A 23,902-nucleotide genomic window follows, 5' to 3' on the forward strand; every position below is an offset into this window, starting at 1 on the left:
CAGAATCTTCTAAAATTATATGACCTGATCAGTAAGTAAAATATTGCTTTTTACTGCCACTGACAGACAAAAATCAGAGTAAAACTAGAAATAGAATGCTAACCATTGTATTTGCTCATTGATTTCTTCATAACAGCTTTGGATATTAGCGTGCAAAAAGAGTCTAAGAGCATTTATATTTGAAGTCCTTGTTCCTTAACATGTTTCTTGAAGCATTTAGGAAAGCCATCCTGTTTCATGGCATTAGAAGTTCCTGCCAGAAGCAACAGGTAGTTGACTGGGGTTCATAGATGAAACCCAGGAGCAGGCATTGGAAAGACAGAGTATGAGCTACTTCATCCTACTTAACACCCATTTTCCCAAGCTTTGTGAACATGAGCACATGCATCATAGCCTGCTCTGATAGCAGTAGATTCAGAAAAATTACCTTATATTCCATCTATGAAGTCAGCAAATGTATTACTATTTTTTAACCTGTGGTAGAAATAGCTGTTGATTCTCCAGTTCTAGCCACAGGGTAGTGTAGAGTCTTTTCTCTACTCCCTGATTCTATGAACTGTGCGGCACATGCTGCTGCTGCTGCTGCTGCTGCTAAGTCGCTTCAGTCGTGTCTGACTCTGTGCGACCCCATAGACGGCAGCCCATGAGGCTCCCTCGTCCCTGGGATTCTCCAGGCAAGAACACTGGAGTGGGTTGCCATTTCCTCCTCCAGTGCATGAAAGTGAAAAGTCAAAGGGAAGTCGTTCAGTCATGTCCGACTCTTAGCGACCCCATGGAGTGCGGCCCACCAGGCTCCTCCGTCCATGGGATTTTCCAGGCAAGATGGGCTAAGAATAACAATACAAATTATAGTCAGTGGTAGCTAGAAGGGGGCTGAATAATCTAGCTCTACTAGAGCATAGCCCTGCCTTTCACAGCACAGTGATCCATTTACTTATGTGTTTACTTCCTGCAGTCTGATTGTAGGAAGCCCTTGGTGAAAGGAAAGGCAAAGGGCTTATCTCTGTATGGACCATTCACTTTTTCTCTATTCTGTGGTTACCACTGCTGAAATATGTTGATGTCTCAGCAGATTAGGACTCACAAATAATGATACACCATAGTGTCATCTTCATAGACGGAAACTCACCATGCACACAGCTCCATGAATACAAGTTAAGCCTAAGCAAAACACACAGTCAGCCCTCTGGAAAAGAGATGGGCCAAACAGAGCATTTAGCTCTAGCCTTGGAGGTATGAAAGGGTAGAGAGGAGTCCCAGAGCATAAGGTTTTAAAAGGTGTTGAGAACTTACCAACCAGCCAACTTTAAGACCTTGGCAGTTAGGTCTAGAAATCTTTGAATAATGTATATAAATTTTCATTCAGGTTTTGTATTAAATTTTGAATGAAATGGCATTTATATAGATCAGATTTAAACAGTCAATAGAAAATGTTTAAGAAATGTTTGTAATTCTTTTGCATAGGAGGATAATAAGTTTTATCAGCTGGAATTAGTCAATCGAGAAACTAACTTCAACAAAGTGTTTAACTCAAGTCCTACGGTTGGTGTTATTAATCCACTGATGAAGGTATGTGCTATAAACATTGTAAAATAGGAATGTGGTTTTAAACTTGATTAAAATTTTTATAAAATATTTAGAGCAGCATGGGATAAAGCTTCCAAAAAGTGTTTCCTTAAATTTAATAATCTAGGACTAAATCTGTGAATTCTTTGTATTTTCAGAATGAGATGCTAATAATATTCATTTATTTGCTGAGAATTCATATTCCTTGAAACAATGTTTTATTAACATTGTAAAACCTTGGTTATACCATTTCATTTTTCATATCTTTTTTTTTTAAAGCTAACTTCTGAGTCTTTTCAAGATAATTTCCATCATTTCCTTAGTGTTCACTATCCTCTGGGGAATCTTGAAAAGTACTCCAAGCAGTGTATCCCCAACAGCTCTCCCTGCCATCATAATGGGCCTTGGGTTGGACATGTGTTTTGTTACCTACTCATCTTCAGAGAATGGCCTTATTTCTCATGGCCTTATCACCTTTTTTGACAATTAAAATTGAAAATGACCTATTCTAACATTCCGCTGCTGTCTTAGGACAGATAGAAGAGCCTTATAGACAAATGAAATGGACATGGCTGAGCCTTGTACCTCTTGGTGCCCCAGCCTACTCTGGCTCCTGACGTGGTGCCATAGGTATAGTGGGGATTTAGTAAATATTTGTTCAGTAGCAAAAAGTCATATTTTCTTATAAGCTAGAACAAATCACTCTAGTGAATAAAGCAAGTAATAAAAAATAGTTATGTATGTTGGCTTTATAGGGATTACATATCTTTCAGCATAAATCAGTAGTAGAAATAAAAATGCCAGTGCTAAAGCTATTTTTTTTCCAATTCATATTTCATTAATTTTCACATCATACCTACTTTCTCTTAGGCCCTTAGCCAGAAAAACTTCTGCTTTCCAAACTCATAAAACTTCTGTTAAGAAGATGGGATCTATCCTTCCTTCACAAGTTAAACTGCTTCAAACTGCAAACTGTTTTCTAAACTGACTTAAATGATTTGTAAAATGGAATGGCATATAGAGCTTCGCAAAAAAAATAATTGGTGAATGAAAGAATATAGTTAGTCTCAGTTTTTAAATTTATTATTTAGGGTGACATAAGCTTTTAATTAAAAAGCTAGGTTATGAGACTTATTAAAACAAGATTAGAAATATTTTCTTTTTACTTATCTTATTAGAATTACATTTTTAGTCACAAAATCATTATTGTAGAATGTTGTCAATGATACTTTTGATTTCTTAAAATAAAAAACTTAAGTAGTTTTGATTATGCCCTCTTATGACTAGAACAAGAAATTGTCAAAGATACATCTTCATAAATTTTGACTCCTAATAGTGATTCGGTTTTCACAATTAATTCTGAAGACAGTATCACCCTTTATTTTTGCAGTTATGCTAAAATAGACTTCTTTCCTGGGACTTTATGGTGCACAGAAAATGACACAGAGGACAGTGTCTAGATAATGAGATCATTATAATAAGGAAAAGGACCATCTTATCTATTGTCTTTTTTTTTTAATTCTGGAGTCATCTTACAAAAAAATTATTTAATACATTTAATTAGCACACTTTTAGTCAGTGAAAGATGGGAATATTCAAAATATCATACATGTTAATTTTTATTCCACATAGCAAGACGATATTCATTGATTCTACAAATGAATAGAGAGAGCTTAAAGCTAATGATTTGAAAGCCAATAGATATTAATAATCCTCAGTTGTATTGCTGTTTTCATCTGTCAATTTTAAAGACCAGTTAAAAGATTACACTGATCACTTTTGTTTTATAACTTTTAAATTTCTTAAAAGATTGTGAGCTAATTATGATACTACCAATGAATTGGTAAATGAGACTTAAGTATACAGATTTCATTTTCCCTCTTCAGAGAGATGGTATAGTGAATTTAAAACAAAATTATTTCTCTAGGTCAGCTCTAAGTCCTAGGTAGAAATGTGAGATTTGTTTCAAACTAACTTTGCCAAGCATTTTCTCATTCCTTTTATTTTCCAGGCAAGGACTGCCTCCCTTTGACAGATGGCTAAAGTTCACGGACCTCTTTTTTTAAAATTATGTTAACTTTTCACCTTTTCCTCATTTTAGCCTAAACCCATTCAACCTCGTGAGATCCATCAGATGTACTCTTTCCCCCTTTCTCTCCCGGTAGTCTTTACCCCTTGGCCTTCTCTCCACCCACCCTCCTCCCCATGAACCAGTCCCAAATATTTCTTCCTCATTCTTTCTGTCTGAGCAGTATGTCTGTCTGTGAGGCTTCCGTGTAGATAAAGAACACCTCCAAAGATCCCCAGACCACACTTTGGGTAACACTGGTTCATTTTAACATCCAGCTTCCAAAATTTTCCCATGCCAAATTTATATCTTCCACTCTTCCTGTCTTCCCATTCGTCCTCATGCAGGCACTGTCCTCACATGTATTATTTTTAATGCAGCAAAAGAAGAAGAACGATAAGTCACCAACAAACAGGTTTGTGAGTGTTCCCAATCTAAGTGCTCTGGAATCTGGTGGAGTGGGCAATGGACATCCTAACCGCCTGGATCCCATTCCTAACTCTCCTGTCCGTGATATTGAGTTCCACAGCAGCAAGCCACTTCCTCAGCCCGCGCCACCCAAAGAGCCCAAGACATTTCTGAGGTGAGCCCCGTCTCACCAGTGCAGTTTTTCCTTTTTTAACTTGAGAAATTTACCTTCTTACCTTGCAGAAATCTGCTACTTTAAGAACAGCCTAGCAAAAGAAATTTTACTGTGAAATATTTTCAAAATATATTTATCACCTCTCTAGAGAACTCCTTTTTGACTATTAAAAAGATTTTTTCTATTTTGTTGTTGGTTAACTTTCTAAATGTTTAAAGTGGTGCTAATGTAATTATATGCTTAGAATTTTAATATGTATGGACCGTTGCTTCATTTTTAGAATTATCACCAATTTTTCATTAACAACCCATCCTTATTTCAGAAATTCAAAATATTTTTTACTAAGTGGCTTTTGTTTCTTATCTGTTTTTTCCCCCCTTGCTTATTTATAAACATATATGCTTCTTGACAAAATAAATAAATATATAGGCTCTGGGAACTTAATGATAAAAGTAGGAAATTTAGAAGAAAAGTTTTGTAATTAACATTCCAATTTTATCTCAGAGTTCTCAAGTAAATATATTAACATGTAAAATTAGAATTATTTGTTTACTCATGAAATAATTAAGTCAGAAAGTACTGTCATTTTATGCTTACTATTACTGATTTTGTGCTGTTTTAAAATTTTTTGACTTGTTCTTACTAAATCTCCGTGTCACTAGTAATAATCTTACAGGTAAACTACTTTTTTTTCTAAACTGATTAATGACTAGTTAATGACATTTCAAATAGAAAAGAAGATAGCAAGAATGAAAAATAGTCAAATACACGTTTGACTGTGTCTCCTGCTAAATACTTTGTGTTGCTTATTTTCCCTCGTGCATGGGTACGTTCAGGTATCATTAAGATGCATGTGCATGGGCTCAAGGAACATGGCTACTGGAGTTTCCATTACACATTGTTGCGTGCCTTGTAATTTCCCCCAAAGACGGTAGGGATGCTTTTATTTTCTTAACTAGCCCAAAGAATCTTTAGTTAGAGTTAAGATAAAGTATAAAGTATATACCTTCGAAGATGGAGGGGAAATTGGCTTTTTAATACATTCCTTTCCCCTAGAGTATCTGCTTGTGGAATTATGAAAGTTTAAGTACACATACAGAAAAATATTATGCCATGGTTTAGTCACTTAAATTAGTTATATTTAAGGACACATCTGTAAGAAATACTTGTGTCAGATTCTAAAAATATTTGATTAATGAAAAGCAAAAAGGTGCTGAACAAGAAGAATGTTATCTTGTTCTTCTTTCCCGCAGTTCCTCCTGAACTTTTTTTGTTCAAAGAGGGTCACGTTACTTTTCTCAACTGTCTGATTTTTATTTTTTATTTTTTGTAATTGTTGTGTAACATGGCTTCTCCTTAACCAACTTCATCTGAGCTGCTGCTGCACTCTCCTGGAGGGGAGTCCCCATCTAGTGTAGAGGAAATAGCCAAGCTTTAAAACGCATCTCCGAACGTAGGGAACTAGTTGTGGTCGTCTGCCCTGATGTTTTATGTGCTTTCCCCTTCATTTTGCAAAACAGCTTAACGCTGGGTTACGTGTCTCTCTCTTTATGAATCCAGTCCTCCTCAGAGTGAAGCTTCCCCGGTGGCTTCTCCAGATCCCCAGCGCCAGGAGTGGTTTGCCCGGTACTTCACATTCTGAAAGAACTGCTTTGGCACAGTTCTGTGTGGACTGTTCCTAAGAGCATGACCTTATACAGATCATTATGTGAGCAGGTTCTCCTGTGTCACACACTGTGAGAAAGTATGTGTCTCTCCAGTTGAAAATGCCCTGTACTTCCTGTGATATTTATTGGACTCACTCTAAGGTACTATATTATGTGTGTAATTATAACAGTTATTTTTATTTGAGATGGAAGAATCTTTAACCTTTGTAATTACTGCATAATAAATTTTGTTAGAACAAACACTGTTTTTCTTTTTTCTAGTAAGTTTGTTGGTAATTTTTAAATACTTTTAAATTCCAGGTAAGACTTGCCAGAAAAAGTTTCACTGAATAATAATCATAAAATATCAATTATTTTACTTCAATAATAACAAAGTCAGGATAGAGAAATAAATGTTATAACCTATTCATTTGTTGCATTACCATGTATAACTAAAGTGCGTTCTCTAAATTTAGAAGGCTAGAATGAAAACACCTGTGGAAATTATGGACTTTCAAGTATATAAAATACTGCCAACTTATGTTTCTGGAATTATTCTGATAGTTGACTAGGACCTAGAATTTGTAGTACAGCATCTGTGCTCAGTATTAAGAAGCCAGCTTGTTAGTTTTCTAAATAGGCAATTTAGTATTGACACATGAACGTGGACAAGTAACCACTATCACATGTTAATGACACCTTTTTAAAGTTTTCAGTACACCTTGGCAGGCTACTACATTGTATCCTGTGGCCTAAAAGAATGCATCCATTTCTAAGGTGCTCAGTTTAGTTGATTTAGTAATGTAGATTTTAGAAGAGCCTGGGTGAACATTCATATAAACATCTGTGAATAAATATAATAATGTTGAAGACCAACTTTTTAAATGACTGCTACATGTCAGACACTGTGCTGAGAGGCCAGAGGAAAGATTATCATTTAATCCTCACAAAATCTTCAAGGAATAAACCATTGCCTTTGAATATTGCAGAGCTGGTAGTGTGTTGTTTAAGTTATCCTGAAAAAAAGCTTTTACCAAATACTTGAATATTTTCTTCAACTAAGAGACTGAATTTCCCAACAAAAAATGGTTAATGCTTATTTCAGAAAACAGTGATACGCTCATTTACTTGCCCCTTGCTTATGCATATCTCACAATTTGGACATTTGACATTTACTTATCAAGGGTTTGATGGTGAGAACTCCTACAGGTGACTTGGCATCCCTGGTGGCTCAGACGGTAACGTGTCTGTCTGCTAGATATGGACATTCAAAGATGATGAACACCTGTCCACAAGGAGCTAATCATACACTTGCTGAAATAGGCTAAAACCAAACCTTTCTTTTTTCAATAGCAGTATCAGAAGAGACACAAGTCAATGTACAGCGGGAGCAGAAAGGAGGAAGTGAGTTCTACCTAAGTGGTGGCTACTTGCCGGTGATGTCAAGCTGACTAAGCTGGATATGGGAGTGGTACCTCAGTATAATATTGAAGAATGAGTAGCAGTTAACCAGATAGACCACAGGTGAGGCTGTTCAAGGTACAAGCTGAAACAGGAAAGAGCAGGCCAGCTGCATCAAGAGAACTCAGTGTAATCCTGTAGGACCGTGGAACATAATACAGAGTAGCCATTTCTTGAGCATCTACCTTGTATTAGGCAGTATAATTGTAACATTTTTAACCCTTCAGCCACCCTGATGAAGAACCTGAACTCCCTCTCTTTGAGCCCTCCCCACACCTTACACACGCAGAACTAGAAAAGGTTGAAACCTTGACCCCATGCTACAGATGTCCTGGAGTGCTTAGTAAGAAATTCAGCTTGATCCTCTAGATTTTAAGCAGGTAATAAATAGCATGTTCAGGCTTTTAATTGTTGAAAGTCATTTCAAAATCAGCCAAAAACGTATTGGCTGCAATTTGTTCAGAAAACATGGGGCCCTGACTAACAGTACGACTGATCCAAAATTTATTGAATTGGTTCAGATGAAGACTGAAAGGAAGAATTGTTAATGGGCATGGAAATGAGGGACTAAAGAGTGAAAATGTAGAACTGGTGGGAGTTGGCGATAAGTATTTGTGGCACATGAAAGAAAATGAAGTGTGGGCAAAAGATGCAGTATGATTTCAGATGTATTGAAATTAAAGTTTCTCTGGAATAATAAAAGCAGTTAAACACAAGGGTCTGGAGTATGGCAAGTATGAGCTCGATAAAGCCAAAGGTGTGTGGATGAAAACAACAAGGAACAGAGTTGGACACAGAACTTTGGGGGACACCAACACTTAGAGGGCAGAATGAGAAGTAGAATTATGGATCCCCAAAGCATGATGTTGTAGAAGAAGGATGTTCAAAGGGAGAGCAGCCAACCAACAGTGCCAAGTGCTGTAGAGATCAGGAAAGGAAAATAATGAGAAGTGCCCGTTGGCTCCGACAACTACAAAACGGTCTTAGCAAAAATAGGGTAAATGGTGGCAACAAAAACTAAATTCCAGGGAAGTGAGGTGAAAGGAAATTCAGAGAGTGAGTGAAAACCCCTCTTTGAAGAAATTCGGCTACACAGGTCAAGAGAAGGTGATAAGGAAAAGGGGATGTGGGGTCAGATGTGTTTCGTCATATTTCGGTACTGGGGAGGGCGGGGAGAGAAGAGACACGCAGCAGTTTTGTAAAAGCCTTCAACTGTGTCACTGGGTTACGTGTTGTAACATCAAAGAGACGGCCAGGGAAATCTCACAGCATTGACACTGTGAAGGAAGAAAAGTTTCGGCAAGACATGTTGATAGAATATAAGCAGCAGCATGGAATCCTAGAGTCCTGGAGTTAGAGGATGTAGAATTTCTACATTTCCACTCTATAGTCCCTCATTTCCATGCCCCTTCTCTTCTGCTGTCCCGCAGCACGCTTGAATCTTCCCTGTAACATCCCTGAGTGAGCTTGCCCACTTCAGTGACAGGAGGGTCACCTCTGAGGCTCCCTCCCCCCACTGGCTCTCCCACCAACACGTGTCAAGTATGTCTGTGACTCAATCTCCTGGGCTATGTAGTAAGGTGGATACTCTTTATCTTCCTACAAACATAATGAGAGAGTTTGAGAAAGGTACAGATTACCAGGGGTGAGTCATCAGTTGTCTTGGAGTAGAGCATGTATACTAGAGAAGTGTAAAAGGACTGTCAGGCAGTGGTCGAGCTCAGAGGCTCTATGTTTACACTGACACCCAGCAGCATGATTGTGCTCTTCGACCAGCTACTTGGATACAGGTTTACAGGAATGGATAGTTACACGTAACCAGGATTAGGATTTTGTTTCGTAAGTATAACAGAAGGAAGGAAGAGGAACAAGACTGTCATTATGCTTGAACTTTAGAAGTAAAGCCACAGTGGACAAATACTATCAACTGCCTTACCAAAGGGTCTGGTCACCAATTTCCAATGTGTATCAGGGGCATTTCCCTGCACATCCAAGCAATTCTCTGACACCAGCTGGGTGTCTTATGATTCAACTCAATTCTGTCACTAATTACCCAGAGATGACATCAGATTCCACACGTTAAGGGTTCAATCCTATAAGACTACCCTCCACTTCACTTGCTAATCATAAGCCCAGGTTATTACTGGCTATAAACCAGAGGTTTCATGATCCCTTCCGTAGGTTTGATTAATTTGCTAGAGAGGCTCACAGAACTTATGAAACCTGTTTATTCACTAGATTACGGATTTATTACAAAAGGATATTAAAGGATATAAATCAACCACCAGATATATATATATATATATATATATATATATATATATAGTGTGAGGTCCCAAAGGAGCTTCTGTCCCAGTGGAGTTAGGGGCCCAGCATTGGTGGCCCACGGAAGAGTTCTGGTTCCCCAACCTGGAAGCTCTCTGAGCCTAGTCAAAATCTGTTTGAAATAGAATTGATACCCAGAGGCAAACTCTCACATTTGTGGTCAAATGATTTTTGACAAGGATGCTAAGATCATTCAATTGAGAAAGGACAGTCTTTCAATAAATGGTGCTAGGAAAACTGGATATCCACATAAAGAGTGAACATGAACTCAGACCTGATTATACCTTAAGTGGATCAAAGACCCAAATGAAAAGTAAATCTCTTAGAAGAAAACAGGTAGGGTAAACCTTCATGACCTTGGATTTGGCAATGATTTATTTGATATGACACCAAAAGTTCAGATAACCAAAGCACAAAGATAAATTGGACTTCGTCAAAATTAACATTTGTGCACCAAAGGACACTACTAACAGTGAAAAAGACAACCCTCAAAATAGGAGAGAATAATTATAAAGCTTATACCTGTAAGGGATTAATACCCAGACTATATAAAGAATTACTAAAACTCAACCAAAAAACAAAAGTGGATGACAGACATAAATAGACATTTCTCCAAAGAAGATATACAAATGGCCAATAAGTACTTGATGTTCAACGTCACTGCTGCTGCTACTGCTAAGTCGCTTCAGTCATGTCCGACTCTGTGCGACCCCATAGATGGCAGCCCGTGAGGCTCCTCCGTCCCTGGGATTCTCCAGGCAAGAACACTGGAGTGGGTTGCCATTTCCTTCTCCAATGCATGAAAGTGAAAAGTGAAAGTGAAGTCACTCAGTCGTGTCCGACTCTTAGCGACCCCATGGACTGAGGCCCACCAGGCTCCTCTGTCCATGGGATTTTCCTTCCAGGCAAGAGTGCTGGAGTAGGGTGCCATTGATCACTAGCCATTAGAAAGATTTAAGTCAAAACCACAATGAGATACTGCTTCATGCCCATTAAGGTAAGGTAAGTGAAGTTGCTCAGTCGTGTCCGAGTCTTTGCGACCCCATGGACTGCAGCCTACCAGGCTCCTCCATCCATGGGATTCTCCAGGCAAGAATACTGGAGTGGGTTGCCATTTCCTTCTCCAGGGGATCTTCCTGACCCAGGGATCGAACCCAGGTCTCCCACGTTGCAGGCAGACGCTTTAATCTCTGAGCCACCAGGGATTAGGATGGCTTTTTATTAATTTTTTTTTAAGGGAGAAAAGAATGGAAAAATTGAAGCCCTTTAGCACTGCTAGTGGGGATGTAAAATGGTACAGTTGCTGTGGAAAATAGTCCACCAGTTCTTCAAAAATTTAAACATAAAATTATCACATGATCCAACAATTCCACTACTAGGTATATTCCCAAAAGCAGAATTGAAAGCAGGAACTCACACATACACCTGCGTACCAATGGCCATAGCAGCATTATTCACAAGAGCCAAAAAGCTGAAGGAATCCAAGTGTCCTTAACAGATGAGTGGATAACTAAATACAGCCTTTCCCTCCTGTTGTAGGGAATATCTTTAATTCAATCTCCTGTGGGTCTTTTTTGCTCCATATACAAAACACTATTTCAGGTCACCAAATGTGTGGATTTTTTCCACAACACGCCACCAGCTGGGTGTCCTAGAGTGTAACTCCAGGCCACACACACACGCTTCAGATGTCCGTCCCAAGCCCGGGTGGTCACTTATGCTTCCAACCAACTGGAGATTCTAATGACCCCCTCTTAGATTTAATTTGCTAGAGTGGCTCACCGAACTCAGGGAAACACATTTACCAGTCTATTAAAGGATGTGATAAAGGATCCAGATGAAGAGAAACATAGGGCAAAGTCAGAGAGTGGCCTGAGGGCGGCAGCTTCTGTCCCCATGGAGCTGGGGTGTCACCCTCCCAGGTGGATATGTGTTCGCCTACCTGGAACTTCTCTGAATGCCATACTAGAGGTTTTACGGAAGATTCCTCACAGACATGATCAATTAACTGTTTCCAGCCCTTCTCCCCACTCTGGAGAAATGGAGGAGACAGTACTGAAAAATTCTAAGCTTCTAATCAAGGTTTAGTTTTTCTGGTGACCAGCTCTATCCAAAAGCCCACTCAGAGTCATTTAAATAGAACAAAAGATGCTCTTTAGTGCTCTTACCACTTAGGAATTTACAAGGGTTTTTAGAGCACTGTGTCAGAGACAATCAAAGACAGACATTAGAACAAGAGAATTCTTTTATCATTTAGGAAAGGATTTCAAGCCTTGTGCCAGAAACTGATGACAGAAACCAACACATACTTTTTTTTTTTTTTCTCTTACACATATGCTTTGGATTTGCTGAATTCCTTGGATCTGTAGGTTTATAGTTTTTATCAAATTTTGAAAATATTTTGGCTTTAATTATTTCTTACATTTTTTTCTACTTCCCTTGCTCCTGGCCTTTGGGGAACTCCAATTCATTATACATATATTATGCTACTTAACATTGTCCTACAAAATTCATCAATACACTGCTGAATTTGGGGAGCTTTTTTCTCTTGTTCATTTTGGATAGTTTCTATTGCTATGTCTATAAATTCACTGATCTTTTCTTCTACACTGTCAAATCTGCTGTTAATCCTATTCGATGTGTGCTAAATTTCTCATCCACTGAAGTTTCATTTCCAAAAACAAAACTTGGGTCTTTAAAAAATGTTATCATGTCTCTACCTAACATGTTCCTCTACTACTCAATCTTTCATGCTGTTAATTATGTAGTTTTAAAACGTATCATTTTATTTTTAGAAAATTTTAGTTCTGTAGTTTAAAGTTATTATACTGTATTACAAGAATTCTTAATTTCTATTTTTGTCCTACTGTTTTGTATTCTTTTATTCTCTTGTACTTCACAATCTTCATCTGCTAAGATGGGAGCAAGAATTTTTGTTGGTTTTGAAGCTCCTAAATTAGTGTCTTTTAAGAGTAGCTGCTGGAAAATGTTTGTTGAATTGAATTTTTGTCATATCACTCAAATGCTTTTTCTACAGTCTTGTTTTAGACCAATGTATGTATTATATGCTCTCACAATAACAGAATTCACCCTTCTTATTTCTGTAATCTGGTCTTGTGTCTGAATTACCTTTCTGTTGCTGCCTTGTGCTCTCTTGTCACCTCCTCTGTGAAAGCCTTTTCCACACCCTCACAGTGAATTAAACATTCCTCTGTAGGTGTACCTACAGCAATTATATTAAAATTATTCATTCAACAAATACGAAGTACCTACTATATGCCAGGTGTTACTCAAGGTGGTTGGGATGAATAAATCATGGAAAAAGTGATGAATCCTGTTCTTACAGAACTTCGAAGTAGGCGATGTCGACAATAAACATACATATATTTAACATTAGAAAGTGGTAAGTGCTATGGACAAAAGGGAAGGAAGAGTAAGGGTGCAGGGGGTGAGAAGGAATGGGCATGATGCCGTATTAAATAGAAAGGTCCAAGTTAGCCTCATCAAAAAGTGATATAGGAGCAACAACTTGTCTCATACCTCCCAAAATGGTCAATTACCTTTTGGGGTTCCTTTCTAGTACAGTGCAAACACTTAAGAATAGAATAAAAAATGTATCTTCAAGAGAAAATGACTCAGTATGTGTCCTTGTGTTCATATACACAAATTCTTTTACATTCTAAATTCACTGTCATTTCATGTTTAACTTACATATGAAGATATACATTAAAAATATACAGTTCCATGGAAAAAGGATTAGAAGTGACTACATAAAAGACATACAATTAAAAAATCTATATCAAGCAACTAATTAAATGGTGTAGGAAGTCAGGACTAATGAAAGAATACAAACAGCATTGAAGGGTAACATACTGCTACTGCTAAGTCACTTCAGTCGTGTCCGACTCTGTGCGACGCCATAGATGAAGCCCACCAGGCTCCCCCGTCCCTGGGATTCTCCAGGCAAGAACACGAGTGGGTTGCCATTTCCTTCTCCAGTGCATGAAAGTGAAAAGTGAAAGTGAAGTCGCTCAGTCGTGTCCAACTCTTCGCAACCCCATGGACTGCAGCCTACCAGGCTCCTCCACCCATGGGATTTTCCAGGCAAGAGTACTGGAGTGGGGTGCCATTGCCTTCTCCAGAACGGTAACATAACTGGATTTAAGAAATTTTTATTCTCATTTAAACCATTCCTCTTTTCTAAGAATCTCATAACCATACATTAAATTAAACCTAAGTGTTTGCCTGATATGCCTTTGAGCTAGGATGAAAAGATATATGTATGGTTATATGATTCTTAGAAAAGAGGAATGGTTTAAATGAGAATAAAAAGTTCTCCTAACCCCGAATTCTAGAAGGAATTCCCCATAGAACTTCATTACAGGAGACAATTCTCAATTGATGATATTTGAATAGTATCCTCAATTTTTACAAAAAGTCGTGAATTTTAAAGCTGTTATCTTGGAGTAACCTTTTATAAAAAGGGAAATGATAACATGTAAAAATAACTCAGTTTAAGAAATTCTATTAAAAACAACAACAGATTACTAAGTACTAGCTGTCTCATGTCTAACTGGATCCTAGGATAGAACAGTGAGAAAAGGTGAAGTCCCTTGGACAAGCTCCCTTAAATATCATTTCTCTTACCTTGACTCTTGGATAGTAGAAAGAGGTTGTAATCAGGCAAGGTACAGGAAGGAAATTCCAGTTCAGTTCAGTCGCTCAGTGGTGTCTGACTCCCCATGGACTGAAGCACGCTAGGCTTCCCTGTCCTTCACCAACACCTGGAGCTTGCTCAAACTCATGTCCATCAAGTTGGTGATGCCATTCAACCATCTCATCCTCTGTCATCCCCTTCTCCTGCCTTCAATCTTTCCCAGAGAGTCTTTTCCTCAGAGTCTTTTCCAATGAGTCAGTTCTTCACATCAGTTGGAGTTTCAACTTCAGCATCAGTCCTTCCAGTAAATATTCAGGACTGATTTCCTTTAGGATGGACTGCTTGGATCTCCTTGTAGTCCAAGGGACTCTTGAGAGTCTTCTCCAACACCACAGTTCAAAAGCATCAATTCTTTGATTCTCAGCTTTCTTTATAGTCCAACTCTCACATCCATACATGACTACTGGAAAAACCATACCTTTGCTTGATGGATCTTTGTTGGCAAAGTCATGCCTCTGCTTTTTAATATGCTGTCTAGGTTGGTCATAGCTTTTCTTCCAAGGAGCAATAGTCTTTTAATTTCATGGCTGCAGTTACCATCTGCAGCGATTTTGGAGCCCCCAAAATATAGTCTCTCATTGTTTCCATTGTTTCCCCATCTATTTGCCATGAAGTGTTTGGATTGGATGCCATGATCTTAGTTTTCTGAATGTTGAGTTTTAAGCCGACTTTTCCACTCTCCTCTTTCACTTTCATCAAGAGCTCTTTAGTTCTTTGCTTTCTGCCATAAGGGTGGTGTCACCTGCATATCTGAGGTTATTGATATTTCTCCCAGCAATCTTGATTCCAGTTCATGCTTCATCCAGCCTGGCATTTTGCATAACGTACTCTGCATATAAGTTATATAAGCAGGGTGACAATATACATCCTTGACGTACTCCTTTTCCTATTTGGAACCAGTCTGTTGTTCCATGTCCAGTTCTAACTGTTGCTTCTTGACCTGCATACAGATTTCTCATCATGCAGGTCAGGTTGTCTGGTATTCACATCTCTTTAAGAATTTTCCAGTTTGTTGTGATCCACACAGTCAAAGGCTTTGGCATAGTCAATAAAGCAGAAGTAGATCTTTTTCTGGAACTCTTGCTTTCTCAATGAATCAGTGAATGTTGGCAATTTGATCTCTGGTTCCTCTGCCTTTTTCCTAAATCCAGCTTGAATATCTGGAAGTTCATGGTTCACATACTGTTGAAGACTGGCTTGGAGAATTTTGAGCATTACTTTGCCAGTGTGTGAGATGATTGCAATTGTGTGGTAGTTTGAGCATTCTTTGGCATTGCCTTTCTTTGGGATTGGAATGAAAACTGACCTTTTCCAGTCCTGTGGCCACTGCTGAGTTTTCCAAATTTGCTGGCATATTGAGTGCAACACTTTCACAGCATCATCTTTTAGGATTTGAAATAGCTCAACTGGAATTCCATCACCTCCACTAGTTTTGTTCATAGTGATGCTACCTAAGGCCCACTTGACTTCGCATTCCAGGATGTCTGGCTCTAGGTGGGTCATCACACCATCGTGGTTATCTGGGTCATGAAGATCTTTTTTGTATAGTTCTGTATATTCTTGCCATCTCTTCTTAATATCTTCTGCTTCTGTTAGGTCCATACCATTTCTGTCCTTTATTGTGCCCATCTTTGCATGAAATGTTCCCTTGGTATCCCTAATTTTCTTCAAGAATCTCTAGTCTTTCCCATTCTGGTGTTTTCCTCTATTTCTTTGCATTCATCACTGAAGAAGGCTTTCTTATCTCTCCTTTTTGTCCTTTGGAACTCTGCATTCAAATGGGTATCTTTCCTTTTCTCCTTTGCCTTTAGCTTTCTGTCTTTTCTCAGCTATTTGTAAGGCCTGCTCAGGTAACCATTTACCTTTCTTTTTCTTGGGGATGGTCTTGATCCCTGCTTCCTGTACAATGCCATGAACTTCTGTCCATAGTTCATCAGGGACTCTATCAGATCTAATCCCTTGAATCTATTTGTCACTTCCACTGTATAATCGTAAGGGATTTGATTTAGGTCATACCTGAATGGTCTAGTGGTTTTCTCTTTTTTCAATTTAAGTCTGAATTTGGCAATAAGGAGTTCATGATCTGAGCCACAAGTCAGCTCCTGGTCTTGTTTTTGCTGACTGTATAGAGCTTTTCCATCTTTGGCTGCAAAGAATAGAATCAATTTGATTTCGGTGTTGACCATCTGGTGATGTCCATGTGTAGTCTTCTCTTTTGTTGTTGGAAGAGTGTGCAATAGCCAGTGGGTTCTCTTGGCAAAAACTCTATTAGCCTTTGCCCAGCTTCATTTTGTATTCCAAGACCAAATTTGCCTGTTACTCCAGGTATCTCTTGGCTTCCTACTTTCGCATTCCAGTCCCCTATAATGTAAAGGACATCTTTTCTGTGTGTTAGTTCTAGAAGGTTGTAGGTCTTCACAGAACCATTCAACTTCAGCTTTTTCAGTATTACTGGTCGGGGCATAGACTTGGATTACTGTGATCTTGAATGGTTTGCCTTGGAAATGAACAGAGATCATTCTGCCATTTCTGAGATTGCACCCAAGAAAGTTTTAAGCCAACTTTTTCAGGAAGGAAATTAGGAGTGTTCAAAAAGATCTTCAGTTAGCTATCTTCATTTTATTTTTTATAATAGTCTAATTTCAACAGTACAATTACCAATGGGCCTTGTTGTTTTAAAAATTAAGATTGAAGAAAAATATTTAAACATCATCTAACACGGTGGTTCTTACATTTTGGTGTGTATGAGTCACCTCAGTTACTTGCTTCAAATGCTGACTTCAGTGTCCACTTCCAGAAATCCTTAGTGTGTAAGTCTCAAGTGAGCCAAGGAGTCAGCCTTTAATAAGGAGAATTTGATTCACATGGTAGGCTACAAAGATGGTAAACAGGAAAGGAGAGGCTTTTTCATAAACCTTCACCATAACCCTAACGCAGTGTTTGTCACCAATCTATAGTAAAATGTGTGTGAGCACATAACTCCAAAGAAGTAACTAATTCATGTAATGAATATATTATTGTATTGATATATACATTATATAAAAAAATAACCCCATCACTATGGTGACGGCATTTATAACTTCAAGGTCCCTTCAGGCATATGTGTATACTCAGCCGCTAAGTCATGTCCGACTCTTTGTGACCCCTTGGATTGTAGCCCACCAGACTCCTCTGTCCATTGTATTTTCCAGGCAAGAATACTGGAGTGGATTGCCATTTCCTCCTCCAGGGGATCTTCCTGACCCAGGGATTGTACCTGCAATCTCTTGCTTCTCCTGCATTGGCAGGTAGATTCTTTACCACTAGCGAAAAGTGGGAAGCCCTTCAACTTCTAGTACAAATTCTAAAAACTTACATACATATGCTATCTTACTAAAAAAAAAAACCCACCCAATCCTTGTATTACCAATACATGCTGCGAATGTCACACTGCACTCTCGAAGAGGCAGAATTCCATTTCCATCGAGTCCTCCCACCCTGGATGAAACAGCTGCCTCCCTGCTCTCATGGTGCAGAATACAGGGGTCACAAAACAGGCTTTCTGAGCCACACACAGCACATGGTGGATGGACCCTCAATATGCTGCTCGGCCTGCAATGAAACAAACATCACACATGCAGCCCAAGCACCCAGGCATAGTCCATGGCTAATGATAACAGATGATATGGGTCTAAGTTTTTCCAAAGTTAATTTAGTGAAATTTAGAGAAATATAATTTGTAGGGTGATAACATGTATCTAAATAATACTTATAATACACCAATGTCATATTAATTCTATAATTATGTTAAATATGTGATATAATATGAACAATATATAATCTGTAGGGGTATACACAAACTGCAGTAGTCACAATAAACAAAGAAATTCAGTTAATGTTACTGTCCAACCCTACAAATGCACACTCCCCCCTTGGCCCTCAGAACTCAATAACTTTACCTGAAAAGCGTCTGATATAAAATTAACAAGGGTCCGGTTGCAATTTTTACAGTAAATACTTAAATCTTATTTTTAGAGTCAGAAGAGATATAAATAGAAGTTCCTGTAAATGTCTCTGCATCACAGTAGTTCATCTTGCACACCCCTTTGGGCTGAATATTGCTTCCTCAGAGCACAGATAAATGTTTCTCTAGGAAAACGTTCTCCTACAACTTGCCTTCCAAATTATAAAATATTGGAGCCTGAAATTTTCTCTTTGATTCATTGAGAAGAGATCCACAGGAAAATATTCTTCCAATCTATATTCTCTCCATGAAGGATTCAGCAGTACGAATCACCTACAGTGGCACTGAGATAGTCAGAGACAAGTACGTATTTCTTTGGTTGAGAGCAGGCAGCAAAACAATAAATGTGCCCTCTCAAACGAGGGGTGTGAAAAAAGAAAAAGCCCATTCAATATCTTTGTAAGGAAGCCAAATCCAGGCAGAATGAATCTGAGTTCAAACTGAGTTTAAAGAGGCCTGTCCTTTTCTAAGGAGGAATCTAGTAGGGTGTGTGAGGAAAGCAGGAGAGACTGCGTCTTGACGCCTATCATCCATCTTAAAGACAGGATGTGAACTGGGCCTGAACCCTGCCCAAGAGTGACAAAACTTGCTAGCGAAAAGCAGGTCTCCTGGAGACTTCCCTCCCTACAGGTGACAAACAGAGATTGTAGTTGAGGTCAGGCTGCCCCTGTTAGATTAACCATGGAGACATCCTCCCTTGATGTATAATCATTGTTCCCCCACTTTAACCTTAACTGTTTGTTCTCCTAGCACCTACTTGTAAAACTCAATCACAACAAAGAGGTTGCTAATATGTAACCAGTCAGGTAGTAGGCGGGTTGGGGGCGGGGGGAGCGGGTATAAAATTGGCTTCTCAGAAACATCAGGGTCCTTGTTGGGGACTGATTCCCCTTGGACCCGCTGGCATAATAAACTGTACTCCAATATCTTAACTGTCCTTCAAGGTGTGTTTTGTGACTCCGGATTCCACGACAAGGGAGCATGGTTTGAATTCACAGAGCAGGAAACAATGAAAAAGACATCCTGTGAACTTTGCGAACTGGTCTCATCAAAAACAAAACTGTTCAAATTCAAAGGTTGAAGCAAATTTAAAAAAAAAAAATCAAAGTCACGTAAAAATGGTATTTCCAACATTTGTTGCATACCTTCAATATGCCAAGGACTATTTTAGGTCTGGGGATATACCAGTGAGAGAAAAATGCAGAAATCCCATTTGTGTGCTCTGTGGGGCTTATACTGTTGTGGGGATTCTCAGTTGGTACAATGATAAGTAAAATGGAGAAAAACAAGGAAGAGAAAACGAGGAGTGTGAGGCAGCGAGTGGGGATGTGGAGTAGGTTATGAGGGGACTGAACCAGGTAGGTAACTGGGGGGGTGAGCATTCCAAGTGAGAACAACAGGAAATGTAAAGTGTTAGGAGAATAGGAATGTCTGAGCAACAGCATTGACGCTGTATTGGAGTGAGCAGAGGAAGAAGGGAGTGGATATGCAATAAACTGATGAAAATTCTAAAAACTTAAAAACATATTCAAAGACGAGAAATGAGTCGTAAAAGTATTCCAATAGTATGACAAGAATTCAACAAAGGGTATTCAGAATCTACTATGTGAAAGGGCCTGTTGTAGGGCCTTCATTCCTGCTCACATTTTAGCAGAATGTAAATTGTAAGAAAGTAGAATAAAAGAAAATACAATCTAGTAGAACAAAAATAGAAATGAAGAATTCTTGTAATGCAGTATAATTATTTTATTTTATTTATTTATTTTTTCAGTATAATAATTTTAAAGTACACAACTAAAAATTGACAGAAAACAAAGATAAATGATTCAAAACCACATAATTAACAATATGGAAGATAAATGGTAGGGGATCATGTTAGATAGAGCTATGAGAAAATACTTTTTAAACAACCCGCTTCTGGTATTCAGAGGTGTCAGAAGTGTTTTCTGTGAAGATTAAAGGAGACTCACAGAGAAAAAACACACAGTAGGAAGAAACAGCTTTTTCCTACCCAGAAAAAGAGCACAGGAAAAAACAGAGTTTTTTTCATTTTTAAGCAAGAAACTGAAGGAAAAAACAAGGCAAATCACAACTACTGAACCCAGTGATAAATAAAAAATTTGCAAAGGAGCCAAAAGGAAGAGGTAAATAAAATACTTGAAGAAACCACAGAAGAGCCTTGGAAATCATGACTCAGTCCAGTTCAGTAGCTCAGTCATGCTTGACTCTTTGTGACCCCATGGACTGCAGCACGCCGGGCCTCCCTTTCCATCACCAACTCCAGGAATCTACTTAAACTCATGCCCACTGAGTCAGTGATGCCATCCAACTATCTCATAGTTCAGAAATTATGACTACCTGTTTAAATATACACAATTATTTTCTTGTTGTTTAAATTTCTTTAAAAGATGATTGAGATTATCCAGCATATAAGAAACCAGAAAATCACCACTCAATTCTAACAAGTAAAAACCAGAAACACTGAAAAATCAATTGTCTCTTCTTAAATCCGTCAGAGTGAGGTCATAGGCCAAATTGTTGCCCCACAAAACTGAAGAGATAACAGAGAACCACAACTTACCAGAGTAGAAACTCAGGAGCTGAAATCCTCCACAGGAACCAGTGCTGGGGTATGGAAACTTTATCTGTAATTGACAAATCACTGGAGGCCAATTGTGGGCAGGTCAGAGAAATTAAAAAATCCAGAGAGACTCACTCACACTTCTGTGGGTTTTACCTTCAGGAGTTCATCAATTCCTCACAGTAAATACTGGAGAAAAATCCCTTCCTGCTCTGGCAGGAGCTGGAGATAGGGAACCATTTTAAAATACACCAGAGCATTCTGTTCATAGTAAGCTCTGCTCTCAGCTGAAGCTATTTAACCAGAGCCTAACCTCCTAGGGTCTATCAGAGACTAACTGACCTTGGGGGAAGAGAAATAACTATTTCCACCTGGCTCCAGCCTTCCACAAAAAGGAAAGGAAATACACAACTTCAATCTCCTTTAGCCTTCTGCCTGGGTTAAGGAAAATACCAGTTCCAGCCCATTCTAACCACCCTGTACCACCTAAGCAGGGAAGGGACGGAGAAGAACATGCAAAATTCATAATCCAGAGACAAAAACTAACAAGATTGAGACCTAATCATAAGACTAGAGACTTCTGCCCACTACACACCTTATCACTATGTTACTAAAGGCCTATTTATAGCACTTTAGCACATCATCTTTCAACAAAAAATTTATAAGATACATTAAAAAAACCCACAACAACACAGTTTGAAGCAACAGAGCCAGCATCAGAACCAGGCTTTCATATGGCAGGGATATTGGAATTATCAGACTGAAATTTTAAAACAACTATGATTACTAGGCAAAGGATAGTGGATAAAATAGAATGCAAGAACAGATGGGCAATGTATGCAGAGAGATGGAAATTCTAAGAAAGAAGCAAAAAGAAATACTAGAGATTGAAAACCCTGTAACCGAAATAAGGAATGCCTTTGATGGGCTCAGTGGACTGCATACAGCTGAAAACAGAATCTCCAAGCTTTAGGATATGTCAGTAGAAACCTCCAAAACTGAGAAGCAAAAACAAAACAGACAGGAAAACAAAACAAAACCCACTGAAATATCCAAGACAAGTACAACTGTCAAACATATACAATTACAAAACATACACATAATGGTAATTCCCAAAGGAGTAAGAAAAAGGAACAGAAGAAATATTTAAAGAAATAATGACTGAGGACTTGCAACAAATTAATGTCAAATTAATGTCAAAGGTCAGTTTTCATTCCAATCCCAAAGAAAGGTAATGTCAAAGAATGCTCAAACTACCGCACAGTTGCACTCATCTCACACACTAGTAAAGTAATGCTCAAAATTCTCCAAGCCAGGCTTCAGCAATACATGAACCATGAACTTCAAGATGTTCAAGCTGGTTTTAGAAAAGGCAGAGGAATGAGAGATCAAATTGCCAACATCCGCTGGATCATGGAAAAAGCAAGAGAGTTCCAGAAAAACATCTACTTCTGCTTTATTGACTATGCCAAAGCCTTTGACTGTGTGGGTCACAATAAAATGTGGAAAATTCTTAAAGAGATGGGAATACCAGACCACCTGACCTGCCTCCTGAGAAATCTGTATGCAGGTCAGGAAGCAACACTTAGAACTGGACATGGAACAACAGACTGGTTCCAAATAGGAAAAGGAGTACATCAAGGCTGTATATTGTCACCCTGCTTATTTAACTTATATGCAGAGTACATCATGAGAAACACTGGGTTGGAAGACACACAAGCTGGAATCAAGATTGCCAGGAGAAATATCAATCACCTCAGATATGCAGATGACACCACCCTTATGGCAGAAAGTGAAGAACTAAAAAGCCTCTTGATGAAAGTGAAAGAGGAGAGTGAAAAAGTTGGCTTAAAGCTAAACATTCAGAAAACTAAGATCATGGCATCCAGTCCCATCACTTCATGGCAAATAGATGGGGAAACAGTGGAAACAGTGTCAGACTTTATTTTTCTGGGCTTCAAAATCACTGCAGATGGTGACTGCAGCCATGAAATTAAAAGGCACTTCCTCCTTGGAAGGAAAGTTATGATCAACCTAGATAGCATATTAAAAAGTAGAGATATTACTTTGCCAACAAAGGTCTGTCTAGTCAAGGCTATGGTTTTTCCACTGGTCATGTATGGATGTGAGAGTTGGACTATAAAGAAAGCTGAGAATCAAAGAATTGATGCTTTTGAACTGTGGTGTTGGAGAAGACTCTTGAGAGTCCCTTGGACTGCAAGGAGATCCAACCAGTCCATCCTAAAGGAGATCAGTCCTGGGTGTTCATTGGAAGGACTGATGTTGAAGCTGAAACTCCAATACTTTGGCCATCTGATGAAAAGACCCTGATGCTGGGAAAGATTGAGGGCAGGAGGAGAAGGGGACGACAGAGGATGAGATGGTTGAATGGCATGACCGACTCAATGGACATGGGTTTGTGTGGACTCCGAGAGTTGGTGATGGACAGGGAGGCCTGGAGTGCTGTGGTTCAGGGGGTCACAAAGAGTCGGACACGACTGAACTGAATGTTAAAGATAAAGAAAAATCCTGAAAGAAGTCAGGGGTGGGGGAAACACTTGTGAGGAAAAAAAAAAAAGATTATATTATATTCAACTTCCCCTCAGAAACTATGCGAGCAACAAGAAAGCAGAGTAAAATATTTAGTGTTGAGGGAAAAATCCCACCAACCTATCATTAGTACCCTGCAAAATTATCCTTCGAAAGTAAAGTAAAAATATTTTTCTCAGACAAAAATGTAGGGAGTTTGTTGCCTGCAGATCTGCCTTGCAAGAAAAGTTAAAAGTTCTTTGAAGAGATAGGAAATAATATGTCAGAAAGTCAGATCTATGTAAACTAAGGAAGAGTACTAAAGAAAAACTAAATGAAAATAAAATCTTATTGATCTAACAGACAAGTGTGTTCCACATAATAATAGCAACAATATATTCATTATGTATAGCTAAGTCTTAC

At 38.6% G+C, this 23,902-nt stretch overlaps 1 protein-coding gene across 8 annotated transcripts in view; it reads left to right on the plus strand.

Moving 5' to 3' along the window:
* Nucleotides 1-6,124, plus strand: part of FAM184A (family with sequence similarity 184 member A) — a 122,922-nt gene extending 116,798 nt beyond the window's left edge. For 4 of the 8 annotated variants that reach the window (XM_004011162.6, XM_042253266.2, XM_042253269.2 and 1 more), the window contains 3 exons: nt 1,465-1,569; nt 4,015-4,217; nt 5,778-6,124. In XM_004011162.6, coding sequence (XP_004011211.3) covers nt 1,465-1,569; nt 4,015-4,217; nt 5,778-5,859 — 390 coding nt within the window. In that variant the 3' untranslated portion in view covers nt 5,860-6,124. Of the gene's footprint in view, nt 1-1,464; nt 1,570-3,577 lie in introns of all 8 variants that reach the window. The other 4 variants (XR_006060586.2, XM_042253265.2, XM_042253267.2 and 1 more) reach the window with 4 other exon arrangements.
* Nucleotides 6,125-23,902: the final 17,778 nt, after the last annotated feature.

Source organism: Ovis aries, chromosome 8 (genome assembly GCF_016772045.2).
Source record: "Ovis aries strain OAR_USU_Benz2616 breed Rambouillet chromosome 8, ARS-UI_Ramb_v3.0, whole genome shotgun sequence".
Taxonomy (NCBI): Eukaryota; Metazoa; Chordata; class Mammalia; order Artiodactyla; family Bovidae; genus Ovis; species Ovis aries.